The following is a 16547-nucleotide window of genomic DNA, read 5'->3' as shown; positions in this document are numbered from 1 at the left end:
AACAAGAAGTTAACACATAAAAATGCTAATATGAGCATATCACAGATTTATAATATTGTCTACATTTTCTTGGTTTTCAGTTGTCATCAGAGGTTCAACTACATTAATACAGTATTTCCAAGCATTAAATTGTAGAAATCACAGCTGCTTGATATTTACTGTATCGTAATAGAAATTTCTACTTATTTGGAGACTGTTATTTGTTGCTTTTCTGAATCTTACTTGGTATCCCATAAATCAGAAACATGACTGTTTGCAGAAATTCCTATGAAATAGGGTAGTTCTGGAAGATATGTTAAATTTAGCATCAGTATATTTATCATACTGATAAACATACTGATGCTAAATTTAATATATCTTACGTTAAATAACATAACAAGAGGACGTGGTGACTCAGTAGCTAAGACGCTGAGCTTTAATCAGAAAGATTGGCAGTTTGGCTGTTCGAATCCCTAGCACCGCGTAATGGAGTGAGCTCCCGTTACTTGTCCTAGCTTCTGCCAACCTAGCAGTTCAAAAGCATGTAAAAAATGCAAATAGAAAAATAGGGACCACTTTGGTGGGAAGGTAATATCGTTCTGTGCGCCTTCGGTGTTTAGTCATGCCGCCCACATGACCACAAAGACATCTTCGAACAGCGCTGGCTCTTCGGCTTTGTAACGGAAATGAGCACTGCCACCTAGAACTGGAAATGACTAGCACATATGTGCGAGGGGAACCTTTACCTTTGTGTTTATCACTGCATGTAACAAGCACAAACCCAAATACATGTAAAGTGCATTGAAGATTTAAAGATAAGTTCCCAACCTACGTGCAAAGATAAACAACAGTTTGAGTTGAACTTGATTTCAAGTAACTTGTCAACAGTTCAGAAATGGTTTGTTATTCCCTTCTTCAATATTTTTTTAATTAATTAATATTTTTTAAATTTAATTCATTTTTTTTTAAAATTAACTGTAAATAAATTCTATATAGGCAGGGCTATAATTATGTGTATAACTTCTAACAATTTCCCTTGTTAGCCTTTTTGTTTTCTAATAAGTATAGTATTAAAATTAGAATTAATTTTCTTTATCCTTTAATCACCAAACTTTCAGATTTTAGCTTTGAAATAATTCAGCAGTTTCATACTTCATTTCTACTTCATCCAGTTGCATTTTTGTTCATTTGTGTAGGTGTCACTGCAAATCTTTAAAATTACTAATTTTTGCTGAAAGCATTGATCTGATTAAACTAGTCAAGTCAAAATTTTATCTTTAAAACACAATTCTAACTGCAGACAATAGATATTTTGTATAATACAGAATTACAGCAAGAAAAATAATGGACATTTTAAATTTACAGGAAGCACAGTCTTATGCAGATGACAACAGTTTATTGTTTATGGAGACCTCAGCTAAAACATCAGTGAATGTAAATGAAATATTCATGGCAATTGGTAAGTGAACTCTTATTTAAAGTTACAGTTTAAAAATATTTTTGTGACACTTTAAGGGAGAGCAGTCATCAAAATGATGGAACTACAGTGGCAAATGGACAGCCTGGCCTCTGATTGCTGCTTGATAGTAATTTTGACATTTTTAAATCATAAAATACACAGCAATTTTATATAATTTGCAGCTCTTTACAAATTGATAAAGTCAAAAGTACTGATGGAATGCAGAATATTTAAATAAAAAGTAGATTAGCAAAGATAATGTTCACTTTGAACAAATAACTTGATTTATTTTTAACAAAGCACTTTTATTTCATGGGCAGTTTATGGCCCTGTAGATCATGATTGGTTAAGGAAAATTTGGTTTTATCGGAAGAAGCCCATAATTACTAAACCTATTAAATAAGTGTGATCTGAAAGCTGCTGTACATGTGGAATGGAATCCATGCTTATTTGTATATTGGTTTAAAGTAAAGCTTTAATTTGACATATTGTATTCATTATGCATATTGAGATGAACCAGTTTCATTAAAACTAAACTCAAATTCAAAGTTATATTTAATTTCAATATCTGAGAATATGTGTTAGATTATTTGATTGTGTCAAATTCAGCTCATTCCAGAGTTTATTTTATTCAGTTGATTGGCGCTATACCATATTATGTTGACATTTTCTTTTATTCTTTTAAGTAAGTAAAGTCCCATTAGAAAGCATTTATATTTCCAATTTGTTTGCAAAGTGATTTCCTTCGTGAAAGTAAAGTGTAAGTTAGTCCTCAATGTACAACTGTTTAGGGATCCTTCAGTTACAATGGCACTGAAAAAAAGTAACTTGTGACCATTTTTCACACTTATGACTATAGCAACATCCCCAAGGACATGTGATCAAAATTCAGATGCTTGGCATATTCTGGGGTCATGTGATTGCCTTTTGCAACTTTCTAACAAGCAAAGTCAGTGGAGAGGCCAAATTCACTTAACAACCATGTTACTAACTTAACAACTGCAGTGATTCACTTAACAGCTATAGCAAGAAACATTGTAAAATGAGACAAAACTCCCTTAACTCAATAATAGAAATTTTGTGGCTCAGTTGTGACCGTAAGTTGAGGACTATATTTAAATTTGTCCTTTGGCACTGAGCTGCTTTTTACATTTTGCTTGGAATACTATACTATATTATTAAGGTTAGAAAAAAAATTAGAACTAAAAGTAATCCTGCATATTAAAAAATTTATTAAGCAGAAAAATAAATTTGAATAAGATGTAAACCAAGCAAAATTTATTATTTTATTCCCATGAAACTCTATAAATTTATTGTCCAGTTTTGCAGCATTTCTATTTCCAGGGATCTCAACAATTTATATAGAAAAATTGACTTATTGAACACTTTGTGATAAGCCATAGTTTTTTTTTCAACATACTTTTTAGAACAAGTCACGGTGAACCATAATGGGCAAGTTTAGCTATACACAGACAAGCCATATTGAAGTAGCTCCATAATCTTTTGGATCTTATGAAAAAGAAATTCATGTATGCTGCCAAAAAAGTACATCTAGTGTGAAATATATGGCAGAGTTATTGCAGTCGGCTGCTGATAGAGCCAAGTTAAAACAAGCATATTCCAGAAACACTGTAAGGATGTGATGAACTTCATCAATTTTTGTGGAAGGTTAATCAGAATAAAAAAATATTAACTATGCTGTATAGTGCTGTTAGCTATAAATATACACAGCTAATGCTTATTTTTTAAAAAAATATTCTAATTTTGCTATATTTTTATAGCTAAAAAGTTGCCGAAGAATGAACCACAGAATACAGGAGCTAACTCTGGTAGAGGAAGAGGAGGAGTAGATCTTACTGAACCAACACAACCAACTAAGAGTCAATGTTGTAGCAACTAAACTTTCAGCTGCTTTAAACTGTCTTGAATATTCTTCCACTTCCTAACTTCTTAATAACAATGGAATTTGGAGTATTTAACCTGGCCCAATACAGCTTCCAAAACTGAAGAGACTTATGGAATAGTTGTTTCTAATAATACAGAATGATTTTGTCCTAATTTTTAATAACATGCATGTATCACTGGCTGTTATGTTTTAACAATGGGGTGGGGTGGGGAAAGAAGCTGGCTAAACCTGCTTCAGTTAAGAGGTTTTTAACTGGATTACATATCATTAGGAATAGAGATTGAACTGTTCCATGGATCTGCAGCTAACCAGTTAGGTCCTCAAGTGTTGGATATTGGTTACTGTTAAAGTGTAATGAATAGAATTTGGATTCTCCATTTGTGATTTTGCAAAAAAAAAAAAAAAAAAGGTTAATATACCTTCTGAACTTCCTGTAAGCTTATTAACAGTATTTATGCAAAATGTTTATGTGGGTAATTACCATGTAAATATACATTCCACAGTTTCATAATTTAAGTAAAATATGTGAAACATTAACAATTTTATTGATCCTGAGCTTGCAGAACAATTGGTTTTCTTTTAGTTTTATTACACTATATATAAATTTGTCAAAACACAGTTTAAATTTTTTTAAAAAATCAAGCTTCACACATTTTTTCTGCTTTTAAAATGTCACAACCAATGAATTCAACTTCTGATGCAACACAACATATTTCTTAACAAACTATTGAGACATATTTTACAAAAACTAGGTAGCTGATTTTGATTTTAATCAGTGTTGACCATTAATACAATTACCTTTTCCCTAAGAATGTAACTGGTCAGAGCACTAAAAATTATGTACATTCAACTTGATTTTAAATTGGTATGTCAATGTACTGTAAATAGGGTACTGCATTGTAGTCTACATCTGTTTTACTCTGTACTATTTAAGAATTGCTTAAAAGTATACAATATGTACAGTTACTTAAAAGAGCTAACATTTTGTTTTCCCCAGATCACAAGGGGGATTAAGTTCTTCCTTCATGGGTAGAACAATAATAAAAGATGCTCCTGTACCTGTAACATAAATACAACTGTCTATCTGTAATGAATTCTGCTACATTGTTTCCCAAAGTCCATTTTATTTTGATTTATCCAGTATATTGCACTAATTCTTTAGTTATTTTCATTATATGAAATCTACCACGTGTCCGAAAAGATGATTTAATCTATTTAAACGTTGAACTGCTAGCAAAAACTTACATGTGCAGATGTAAATTTGCAATAATTTGGGCTTAGCAAGAAAAATGACAGTTCACCAGTGTTTAGTTTTATATTGAGGTGCTCAGGTTTGAATAAAGTGGTATAAAAGGAAATCTGGTAATCATTCTTTTTAAGCAACATAGTAATCGTTCTTTTTAAACAAGTGTTTATTTTTTTATGCATTATGTCAGTGTTTCTTACTCTGTTTTTCCCATTAACACATCAGTGGGTATGTTATCACATCCATTTAAGAGAGCTAGCAGTACAGAAACATTATTTCTAGAACCTGCTTTAAGAGCAGCTTTTACCAAGTGCTTAGTAATATACTTTGCTGCAAGATTGTAAAATGTTCTAGAATCTGTTTCTGAATCTTCAGATATCTGTAAAAATTCATTATTTTCAGATATCAGGTCTTCTGAATTTTTCTTATTTTCTTTTTGGATTACTTTAGTGTCTGGTGAAGTATTTTGTTTTGAAGATGTAGGAACATTAGCTGATGTTTCTAAAGAATTTTCTGAGAGTTGCTTTGTAGAAATAGTACAACTGTTTGACAGAACTACTTTTTCTTCTGTGCTATTGTTAATTGGAAGCTTTAACTGAAAACTTGGTTCAGTTTCCTCTTCGTTGCCTAAATCCGATTCAGAAAATAAATCAGAATCCATATACCATGAATAGAATTGATCTTCCAAAGATAACTTTGACGTTTGGGGAGTGTAACGTTTCATCAATTGGGCATGTTGATATTTTGCCAAGTAAGCAGAAAACAAAGTTATTGTTAATAACACAACTTCATTTTTATCCAAAACTTCCCAAAGTCCATTAGTTGCTATAATAAAAAACTGACATGAGTTATCAAAAGAGAAAGAGATTGTATTTGGTACAGGAATAACTGTTTTCTTTATCTTTGGGTTTCCATGATGGCCAAAGCCACGAGTATTTTTTATTAGTCCTTCTATTAGTCCTTTAGGCTCATTACTGCTGATAGATCCACCATTCTGAAGAATGCGTCTCCTTTCCTCTTTACAGTATGTGGAGTGTTCTTTAGTAAGCCAATAACTCTTTCCATTTTTACATAAAACTGCATGAACATTACCTAAATTTAAAAAAAAATCATATAATTTTGAAGACAATATATAATCAGATTTTAGGTACAAGTATTGTTTGTGCTGTGTTAGCACAGATTATGCTTTTCCATATTTCTGATAAGGCCTAATTTTCAACATAGCAGTATAGATGTGTAACAATCTGAATACAGTATATAACACTAACCTTGTGTGTATTTGGGTGCATATCTTGTACAGGAACTTTCATTGTTCCTAGTCAAATTCTGATTTTTAGAAACCATTTAAAATGTTTTCTAAAAGTTTCCACTTTTCAAAGTTTCTTTGTTCATTTGAGGAAATGTGGTTTCCCAACAGGACTTAAACAAAAATAGGGCCACTAATAAGAGAGTGAAGTATCAATATGCTTCAGCAAATCCCTGAGGTGTATAAATGTAAAGCTACATAAAACTGATGGCTAACAGTACAATAAATCTACATTTAAAAAAAATCATAAGCCTGATTAATGCTCTGTTGATACTTTTTAAAGGCCAGAGAGCATTTGGGAAGAAAGTGTTCCCAGTTGTGTAAAGAAAGTGTAAAATTGCCAACTTGGCAACTTTAAATCATGTAGCTCCCAAAATTCCAGGTGGTAGTTGAAATCCACATGTCTTAAAAGTTGCCAAGTTTGACAAACACTGATATCACAACAAGCCTGACAGATTGAGGTCTGTGAGATATTTTGGAACTGCAACTTCCAAACTCTCAGCAGTTTACTAACAATTGTTCGTATCTAGATGTGGAAACCTTGACTTCTTTAGTATGGCTGCTAAGGTTACGGTGTGCTATGAAATTATCTGCTCTGAAACAGCACCTTTTGGGTAGGATGAGCATGCATTAATCTGTTGCCAATAATGCCACATAATGCTTATCTAACTAGAGTTTCTCTCTCTCAAATAGTACTTTGCCTCAAATAACCAAACTCTGCATAAACATATTTTGAATCCAGAACAATGTGCATTCCAGAGGTTCTATTGAACCATTTAAGTTCAGCAGTGATTCAGAAGAAATAAAATCTAAAGTGTATTGTTGTCCTAGGCTTTGATCAAAATACAATTTCAAGGAATCCCAAAGTGATTTTACAAGATGGGCATGACACGGCTGATGTCTACCACCTTTTTCCTTCATCACTTATTTTTCTTCAACAATTCGCAGTTCAGTATATCCCACCAGCCTGCTTGCCTGCCTACCTACCTGATTTTCCCAGCTCCCTTGTAGTGACCCATGCACCCATTATTCACTATGACATAAAGAATAGGATAAATCTTAGCATGATTTATTCCAGTCCCCCCACTTTCTGATTTTTTCAGTGTTTCTTCTTTGGTGCTATCTTTTTTTTTTTTTTACTCATTCCAGCTGCAAAACACTTCTGGGAGTAGCTGTTTTGGTTCTATGTACAAACCAAAACATTCAGAACCCAAACAATCTAAAAACAATTATTCTGGGCACAGAAAGGCTCCTGTAAGAAATGTTTAGAAATTCTTATTGAAAACTTTGCTGGTGCTTAATATGGTAAGATAATAAAAAATATTCAAAGTCCAATGTGTTCCAGGGGCTTAAAAACAGCAATTTTTCAACAAAGTATTCTCAGAACCTAATGGGTAGGATCAATTATATCCCCATTTTTAAAAGGTTTTTATTATTACATAGTATTTATTAATTCATTAACATTTATACCCCACTGTAATCCAATGACTTGGTGGCAGGCCACCAGGTCAATAACCCAAGTAAGCAAGATGAGAAATTTCTGGTTAATACTTCAATTAGATCTTGCAATGAAGGCCTTTCCTATCAAATATTTGCCTACATTAACATTCAAGTTCAAATCTTTATTTACACTTTCCCAAGTTTTACTGCTTAACATCCTGTCTATATCCTGGACAGCCTTTTTCCTAGCTACATATGGTAGGATTCTACTTCCATTTTTAAGAAGATATTTGTACTATAGCTCAATTTTCCAAAAATACCTTTGCTAAAACACTCCAGTGGAGTGAAAGCAATATGATTTGTTACACGTAGTCCTCTACTTAAAACCACAATTGGGATTTGAATTTCTATCGCTAAAAAATGTACTCACCTAGCAATGGCAGTCTGGCATATCCTGTTGCTGTTACTAGCTGAATTTGATTAATTAGTTGGGAACCCATACCAATTCAAACCATTTCAAACCTGGTTCCTCCCAAGCCCTGGTATTGTAAAGGACTGCTTCCTCTTCAAACCCCCCCCACCATCTACTTTGCCCCCAATCTCTGTCCTTTTGGCGAGCCTTGGTCAGCAAGCAATCCCACAACCACATGGTTCTGGTGCTGCTTGCCACTTGGTTGGTCAAGGGCTTCTTGGCATACCATAGCTCTAGGGTTACCAGAAGCCCCAAAGATGCAGCACTCCAGGAAACCTGAACTAGTTCTAGCCACAATAACCCTCATCACATGCTCTGTGTGGGCCCCACCTCCCTGTGTTCATCTGACCTTTGCCACCTGTTCCTGCTGCTGACAAAAGCCACAAGGCAGCTGTTGGCAAATGAAGCCATCTTCTCTGGGTCTCACAAAGAAACTGCCACATGCAACTTTGGGACGAACATCTCATGTGGCTAGTAGTTGTCGTGATGTGCCAGGCTGCACATGCTTGGTCAGCATTGGAAGCAAGAAAATGGCAAAGGTCAGCTAGGGCAATAGGAGTCACGGATAGTGGACCAAAAGAACACAGATGAGGGAGCTAGACAGGTGGGGGGAGTTGAAGGGCTTGTGGTACAAGTGGACTGCCATGCAGTTAAATTTTTGTCATGTGATCATAGTGTGCTGCAACAGCCATAACTTTGGGGACTGGTCAGCGCCAACCTAATTTTGAACATAGAATAAATGGTACTGTGCAATTTAATTAGGATCAGTTATAATTCAAGTTATGCTTTGCTTGGATAAATTAACATACTAACCAGAGTTAGTTGTCATATAATTGAACTGAATTAACAAAATATTTAGAAGGATTTATAGATTATAAAATATCATAATTAGGAAAATTCTGCTGAAAAAAATCAGGATTGCACAATCAATTCAATAAATGACTATTCTAGATTTATTCCTAGAATAATTCTGGAGCTCAATGGCTAACAGTTGTGACCAGAGAAACAAAATGGGAGAGTGGGAGGGAAACATAATATTCTGAATTTTATGACTTAATACATACCAATGTTAGCAATATGCATCATTCCAGCAATTTCATCTGAATTTTCTTTGTTTTCAATCCAAACTTCTTCCTGGATCTCATCTTTATTCTTTGCCAATTGCTCATTATCTTCTGACACTATGATGCTTTTTTTAATTCCATCATTTATACTTGTAAATACTTCTCGAGGATGTTCTGTGAGAGAACCTGCCCCTTGCTCTGTGTTATTTTGGTCTTCTCCATCACTTACTCTTCCAAGTGACTTCTCTTCCTGCTGTTCCATAATTTTGTGTTCTTCTTGTTCTATGATTCTTCTTATCATTATTCTGTTTGGTTCAGGCAGCCCCTTCTCATGTTGCAGGAAGTTCTGCTCTTCGTTATCATTTATTGTTTCAACTGTTTCTTCCCCTTCTTGTTCTTCTTGGTTTTGTTTTATGTTGCCTGCCATTTCTACTAAACATATGGCAGTTGTACAGCTACTCCAACGAACTTTGGAAACTTCACCTCGTCCAAGACGTAAAAGCCTATCCATTCTCCAGAAAGCTTTTGCAAATGCTCTATGAATCCATTCATACTTATTTGGTTGTGAGTTTTGGCTTCTGGCTTCTGCAACAGAAAATACTTGCTCCTTTAATTCATAGTCTTCTTTAAAAATAGTGCAAAAAGAATGAAGTATGTTTTTTTCAGCATCGCTAATCTGATAGGAGGAATCATTATGAGAAAGCTGGTCAAGAAGTAAAAGAGGAAGTTCATCTGAAGTTAACTGAGCAGCAGAAATTCCATTATTTCCATCAAAGAGTCCAAGTAAGCAGGTATCTCTCTTGTGCCCATAATTATCTAGTACAATAAACACATCTTCCATTTCTGTGTGCCAAACAGCATTTTTATCTTGACAAATTGCTATGGCTTTAATCAGTGGATTGCTTACATCTTTAATATACACCGAACTTTGAACAACATTATCGATGCAAAAGTATGGAGCAATTTTGATGCTCTCTTTAAGAAGATCAATGGAACAACCAATCTTTTCTATCTCTCGTTCAGGATATTGAGCAGTTTTTTGCAGTCTTAAAATGAGTTGCTTTCTCCGAAGGATAATTTTTTTTATATCTATAGGCTCCACATATGGCCACTGATAATTTAGTACAGCTTGAGCTTGGTGGACTTTTTTGTGATGAAAAAGTTGACTGATGTATACCATTTCTTCACAAATGGAACATGGGATTTTAATATTTAAGCTTTCAATTTTTTTAAAATCAATGATAAGCATCTTTGCTAAATCCTGTTCCTCTTTGCAGGATTCAGAGTTTTGTAGTTTTTGTTCCTCTTCACTAGTTTCAGAATTTTGTAGCTCTGTTTGGTATGTCATTCTGGGGGTGGAGTGGGGAATAAATAAAATGTGTTACAATAATTATTAAACAAATCTAAAAAATATAGGTCTTGATCCAAGAAGACTCAAAAGTAGTTTTGAAACATAAAGGAGTTTAAAAGAAGTGTGATATAGATGAAGCCAGGAAGAAATTAACTATTGAAAGGTGCCGGGGACCCCTCCAAATTCTACATTTATTTTCTCATAAGTAAACAGTCATTTAGATTACAGCTCCTATTTTGTATACTTTTGGCAATTTATTGTGGATTCCAAGAAAATTATGAATAACCTTTTCTACTATTTTATTACTTATAGTGAATTGTCATTGAATACTGCAAAGCATAACTTCACAGACATGTGCTGAAGAATGAATCCCATGTGTGGAGGTAGGTCATATGAGATTCCTTAGGAGAGGTCTTACCTTATTATCTGGGAATCGTTTGACCCTATTGACTCTGTTGAAGTGAACAAGATCCTAAATCTGTTGATGTCACCATCTGCCTGTTAAATTCTGTCTCTCTTAGATGGGTGAAAGTTTTCAGGATGATGCATGGCAGGTGGGTTCAGGCAGTAATTAATACATCACTAGAGGAGGGAACATTTCCAGAGGCTTTTAAGGAGGCCTTGGTTTCCCCCTCCCTCCTTAAAAAACCATCACTAGATGCCACATGCTTGGACAACTTTCATCTAGTTTCCAACTTCCCCTTTGAGGGGAAGGTTGTAAAAAAGGTAGGTGGTGGTGTGGCAGTGTCAGAGGGTCCTGAATGAAACAGATTATCTGGACCCCTTTCAGTCAGGCCCAGTTATGGGACAGAAACAGCATTGGTCATGTTTGCCATACCTTGAGGTTGTGAGGTCCTGGATGAGGAACAACAGGCTTTGACTGAACCCTGGCAAGATCAAATGGCTTTATATGCACAGGGCCCTGAAATATGGCACTGTCATCTTTGATACTAGATGGTGTAGCACTACCCCAGATATATAATTTCCACAACTTGGGGGTTCTTCTGGATTCACAATTTTTTGCTTGAAGAGCAGGTGGCAGTCATGGATATGAGGGCCTTTGCACAATTTTGGGTTGTGTGCCAGTTGCTGCTTTTCCTGCATCAGAAATCTCTATGTTCAATTGTTCAGGACCTAGTCATTTCATGGTTGGGCTATTGCAATGCGCACTGCATGAAACTACCCTTGAAGAGCATTCAGAAGCTACAGCTGGTGTAGAGTGTAACAGTGCAGTTCTTGGGGCACAAAGAATGGCATGTGTAACACCACTGCTCAAAGAGCTGCATTGGTTGCCAGTCTGTTTCCTGGTATAATTCAAGGTTTGGTAACGACCTGTAAAGCTCTTCATGGCATATGTCCAGTACTTGAAGGACCATCTCACCTCACAGAATGGCAGAGGAGGCATGCTATGGGCATCAGCCTGATTATTCCAGCTGATGGGGCCCAGGAGAAGTGTCTTCTCTGCTGGTGCACCTGCCCTCTGGAACTTTTTGCCCTCTTGATGTGAGGTTAGCCCAACCCTCCTGACCTGTCATAAGAGCCTAAAGACTGGGTCTACCAGTTAACTTGGGGTTCCAATGGGGAACAACATTATGAGTTAATTGAGAGTGAAGGGATTATAACAACTATGAGGGAGAAGGGATAATATTGTTATTATCTGTTCAAAAGAAGGTTAGAAATCATTCATGTTTTCTTTAAACTTTTCCATTGAAGTTATCATTTAATTTTCTTTCTTGCACTTTTTCTTAGCTTTTTTCTTTTGATTTGCCTTTTATTTTATGCAAAAATTATTAATATAAATAAAATTATATAATTGATCATAGCAAATGTGAATTATAAATTGTAAGATTTTCAAATGTAGTCAAATGCCTTAGTATTCCCCATGTTCCTCTAATCTTCTTGTTGCTATGCTACTTATTTGAATATTGGAGTCAGTTAAGTGTGGAAGAGTACCATGTAACAAAAGATTCAAGATATCTTTATTTTGTTCTATTAATAAAAAAATCTTGTAATCTAAACAGATTGTTCTCTCAACTGAACAAATATTTTAGTATTTTCTTCCTAATAAAAATAGACATTCAGTAAGGAAGCAAGAGGAGGGAACTATTTACATCTTTCCCCTATATCACAGATATTCAATAAATTGCTTAATAAAAGATAGCCTCTAAAATTATTGTTTTCTCAGTATATTAACTTAGATGTATCAATGTGGTCCATATCGAAGGTTTGCCTCTCTTCCTATCCTCATCCAAATAAAGCATGATAACCCTTGTACTAGAAATGAAGTCTTCTCAAAAATTGACAAACACTCAATGATTCTGAAGCATAGTGCTAATACAAGACCTTATATTAATCCATTCAAAATCTATATTCACTTGACTGGATGAAACAGCACTTGACTCCATGTCTACAAATTTGATTTTTTACCCATTTAAAGTTTGACAATAGGGTGAAATTATTTCAGTTCCTAACCTCCAATTAGATTATAGATTACAACCAGATGTCTTCTTTGTTATGATGGTTATTTTCAAATGTTATTGGGATACCATTAGTCTGCTTAATTTGGTTCACATTGTCTTTGTGTGTTTAAATATAAATGAAAGAGGAATGGGGAGGCAGCATTTATCTTTTATGAGAAGAAGAGAATACCCTAACTATTCTTAAATTATTTTCAAACATCTTGCAAAAATAGGAAGTCATTTACTACTAGTAATGATGGCCAATATGGTTTACACATGGGTAGAGGGATTATCTCCAAATTCTAAATTTCTTTTATATAAATAAATATACAAATATATTCAGTTCTTATTTAAGCAGTGGTTATAGGTTTTCATTAGTTATGGCAATTGCTGAATTGGAAGCTCCATATTTATATATCTCAGTTTCTACAGTTGTAAATTCTACAAATGAATTATTGAGTGAAGAAAATAACTGTTGTAATACATTGTTATTATTGCTGCTAGTATTAAAGTTCGTCGTAAATTAACTTCCAATCAATATCATGTGGTAACCTTCAGTTAAAGTAGTCTTCCTCAAGCAGGAACTATTTAGAAATATTGAATCAAATTTCCAAAACCCTTATCATTTAAGATAATTACAGTTGAATTATCATGTATTTGCTGTACATTATGAAGTAGTTCCTTAGGCAATGGGTAATTAGACTGGTTAATCTTCCTGCATCATTTTCAGTTTTATTCTTTCAGAGAAAACAAGCAGGTCTGTAAAAATTACTTGAGATGTAGCCACATCATGCATTTATCTAAAGGTATTACGAAACTGTGTTTTATATTTTCACTTTTCCACCTAATAATTATTAGAATTTGTTTTTTTTACCCACATACTGATCTGACATTTTCAATGGATTATTTATGTTATCCCAGCATTTTATCCTCACTGCTGGATATATTCAAAATCTAGGAAGGTTCTTTTTTGTGTGTGTTTTTGGTTAATTCCTATTTGCTAACTTGCTGCACAGCTACTCACTTTACAATACAGTAATCCCTTTGAAGCTTTTATATTATTTTGTTCACTATTCTTAGTGCTATGAATTTAATCTGCACAGTTCTTGAATAAAAGTCTTTCAGAGTTTGAATCCTGAAATTTTACATATTTCATGGAGAAATTATCTAAAAATTGGAGATTTATGTCATTAGGTACAATTCACAATCCACATATAGCTGCCTGTATTTCATATTAAAATCATGGGCAATCCCATTATGAATTTATTGTATTTTTGGATTTCAGTGTTTATAATTATTTTAAATTAAATATGGCAGCATGATATTTGAATTTTATTTTTGAAACTGAAATCTAAAAAATATATTAACTAAATTCTGACAGAAAATAAAAGCCTAACTGTTAATTAGTTGCACTGTCTATATTTCAAAAAGTCTTTATTTACTACTGAACAATATTGTACATTATCACAGTATAATTTTGGTTGTGCTGAGTGTGCCAATGACAATCTAAGTGGTAATATCTGATTTCCTATCCACTGTCCTAGAACAAAAAAAAAAAAGAGGGGGGGAGGGGAGCTTTCATTATATATAGAAGATAGCAATGTCAATCATCTCATCAAAACTTTGTTTAAGAATAGATAATTAATATCTTGACCTTGGGCCACTTAGTTGTTGTTTGTGCTAATAAAGATTAAAATAGCGAACCTCCTGACTCATAGCAGTTTAAGAAAGGAAGATTATGTAAGACAGTAGCCATAGGAAGTATTTTCCTTGTTTCCTAGTATGGGAAAACCGAAGCATTATATTTTATTTTTCTAGATTGTCAGCAATAAAACAAAGTTACTATAAAAGCCAAACTTTTGTTCTCAAAACTTAATATAGAGCACCATTATTAGTATGTCATATTACCAAGAATGTAGTCAAATATTGTTTAGCGCAAGTACTATTTAGTACCCTGGATTGAAAACAAAATAAATAGGTAAAACTTCAAAAGAAAATAAAACATTAATTAAAAAGGTTGGCACCACTATTTTCATAGTGTAATAGAATTTATTGTTTGCTTGGTTCTATACTAATGCAATCACTTTCCAGAATAATGTTAATAGTCTCTCCTACAAAATTAAAATAAATAAAAATAGGGAGAAATAATTTTGCATCAGTGGAGCAAAATTGATATCAGACATAACTTTTTAATAAAATAAGATTTTAAAACAGAGCAGAATTATTTACTTTAAATCTTAAAATACAATGTTAGAAATGATCAGCAGTGTAATCCTATATATGTCTATTTAAAAGTAAATTATTCAGTAGGGATTACTCTCAGTTAACTAGGAATAGCTTTGCATCATACATTGTTTTAGCTTTGAATACAGGGGGATGATTTACCATAAATATTAAGAACCAGATTATTAAGCATAATTAAGTTTTCTTTTTCAGACTGATTAGAGAAAGGCGCTCTTAGGTAATTTCACATGTTATACAATATTATACAATAAAGAATGACTAAACTTACATATCATGCAAAGTCCATGGTTTTCTATACAAAGCACAATTACTAGGTTAAACAAACTATAAAAAACAGGTTATAGGGTTGTTGTTTTTTTTTTAAAAAAAGAGTAAGTGTATACATTGCACTAAAGCAAGATCAACCAAATTCATTATGGTTAAGAGGACAATTCATTTAATGGAATTTTGGCTTGACATGTAGATAAAGCATATCATATGAATTGTTGTGGAGTGGGGCACCTAGTAGAACATAGTTGACATTCTGAATAAAAAATATACTTAATTATATATGTTGCAGGACTCGTTACTTTAATTCTGTGTAAGTAAGATGGGGAGCCGCTTAAATTGCACTGGCCCTTTGTCGTTTTCAAAATATTTGAATTATATTTTAAATTTAATAGAAATAAATTTGGTTAAAGAATTTTTAAAGCCATTAACTTAGCTGATTAAACACTGTCATACTGGAGAACATAAGGAACAAACATGAAAACCCAATAGGCAGTAAACAAAATATTGATGTAACATGGGTGTTATTAAATAGAATTGATGTTATTTAAGAAGCATTTAAAACATTAAAACGCATTAAGAAGTGACAGTTTAAGAACTAAATAAAATGCATTGCACTAGAACTTCTTGGTGGACATTGGCTAAAATTAGTTTATTCTTTATGTTTTTGCTACAGAATGCTGGGAAAAATAGTTACAAAATAGGAATTTTACAAGATAGAAAATTTAGAAGTTAGAAAATTATGTGAATTTATAGCTCAGATGTGGTGGCAGGGGGAACATCAAATTCTGTACAGAAGCCAGTGTGTCTGTCCCAAAGCATCCCTTGAACTTTAAGGCAAGTTGAGAATCAAATGAAGGTTGCTACATCAAATAAAATGTAATTCAATCCCATTATACAATATGAGCTAGAGTTTCAACCTCTTATATGAAGTCTCTGTGATAATGTGCATGTAATACATATTTAGAAGCTCAATTAAATCTTTTTAAGTGATTTGGATTTCAATTGTGATATCCCAAGAATAAAAGGTGATGTAGTTCAATATTACTGCAAAATATTATTTTTAAAAATAAACCTACTAAAATCTACTCTTTATTTCTGATTTGTTTGTTCACTGTAACTGTAATGTGTGATTGTCTTTAGGCATGCAGAGGCCTGACCAATGGGACTAGTTTTGTTAAATCTTCCCTGTTTGCTTTCTTCAACCAAGGTGTTCAGTCTTTACCCCTCTCTGATTAATTATAGCCTTCTTGAATTTATGCTTTTCACTCAGTGAAAATCTGTAAATCAGTACCTTAAGCTTCTAGAAAGCCGTATGTTCTTTGGAATTCCTTTCTCTGATAGTTGCACATTA

General features: G+C 33.5%; 2 protein-coding genes across 3 annotated transcripts in view; one reads left to right on the top strand and one right to left on the bottom strand.

The window, feature by feature from the left end:
• RAB5A (RAB5A, member RAS oncogene family) overlaps positions 1-4702 on the top strand; it is a 24645-nt gene extending 19943 nt beyond the window's left edge. For both annotated transcript variants that reach the window (XM_026673561.2, XM_087945072.1), the window contains 2 exons: positions 1345-1438; positions 3220-4702. In XM_026673561.2, the coding sequence (XP_026529346.1) occupies positions 1345-1438; positions 3220-3338 (213 nt within the window). In that variant the 3' untranslated portion in view covers positions 3339-4702. The remainder of the gene's footprint in view (positions 1-1344; positions 1439-3219) is intronic.
• On the bottom strand, positions 3777-16547 carry PP2D1 (protein phosphatase 2C like domain containing 1). Its single transcript, XM_087945071.1, has 3 exons — positions 16488-16547; positions 8873-10221; positions 3777-5682 (listed from the first exon to the last, which is right to left on the bottom strand). The coding sequence occupies exons 2-3, from the start codon at positions 10218-10220 to the stop codon at positions 4787-4789; spliced, it is 2244 nt and encodes a 747-aa protein (XP_087801197.1). The 5' UTR covers position 10221; positions 16488-16547; the 3' UTR covers positions 3777-4786.

The sequence above is a fragment of the Notechis scutatus genome, chromosome Z, assembly GCF_049901735.1.
Source record: "Notechis scutatus isolate UNSWTSFEM ecotype Mainland chromosome Z, rNotScu1.2, whole genome shotgun sequence".
Lineage (NCBI taxonomy): Eukaryota > Metazoa > Chordata > Lepidosauria > Squamata > Elapidae > Notechis > Notechis scutatus.
The sequence above is the reverse complement of the archived record's forward strand: the minus strand, read 5'-3'. Positions and strand labels throughout refer to the sequence as shown.

Coding starts and splice junctions, on each gene's coding strand:
- PP2D1 (XM_087945071.1), bottom strand. CDS start 10,220: ATGACATACCAAACAGAGCTACAAAATTCTGAAACTAGTGAAGAGGAA. Junction 5,683..8,872: donor GATGCATATTGCTAACATTG/GTATGTATTAAG, acceptor TTTTAAATTTAG/GTAATGTTCATGCAGTTTTA.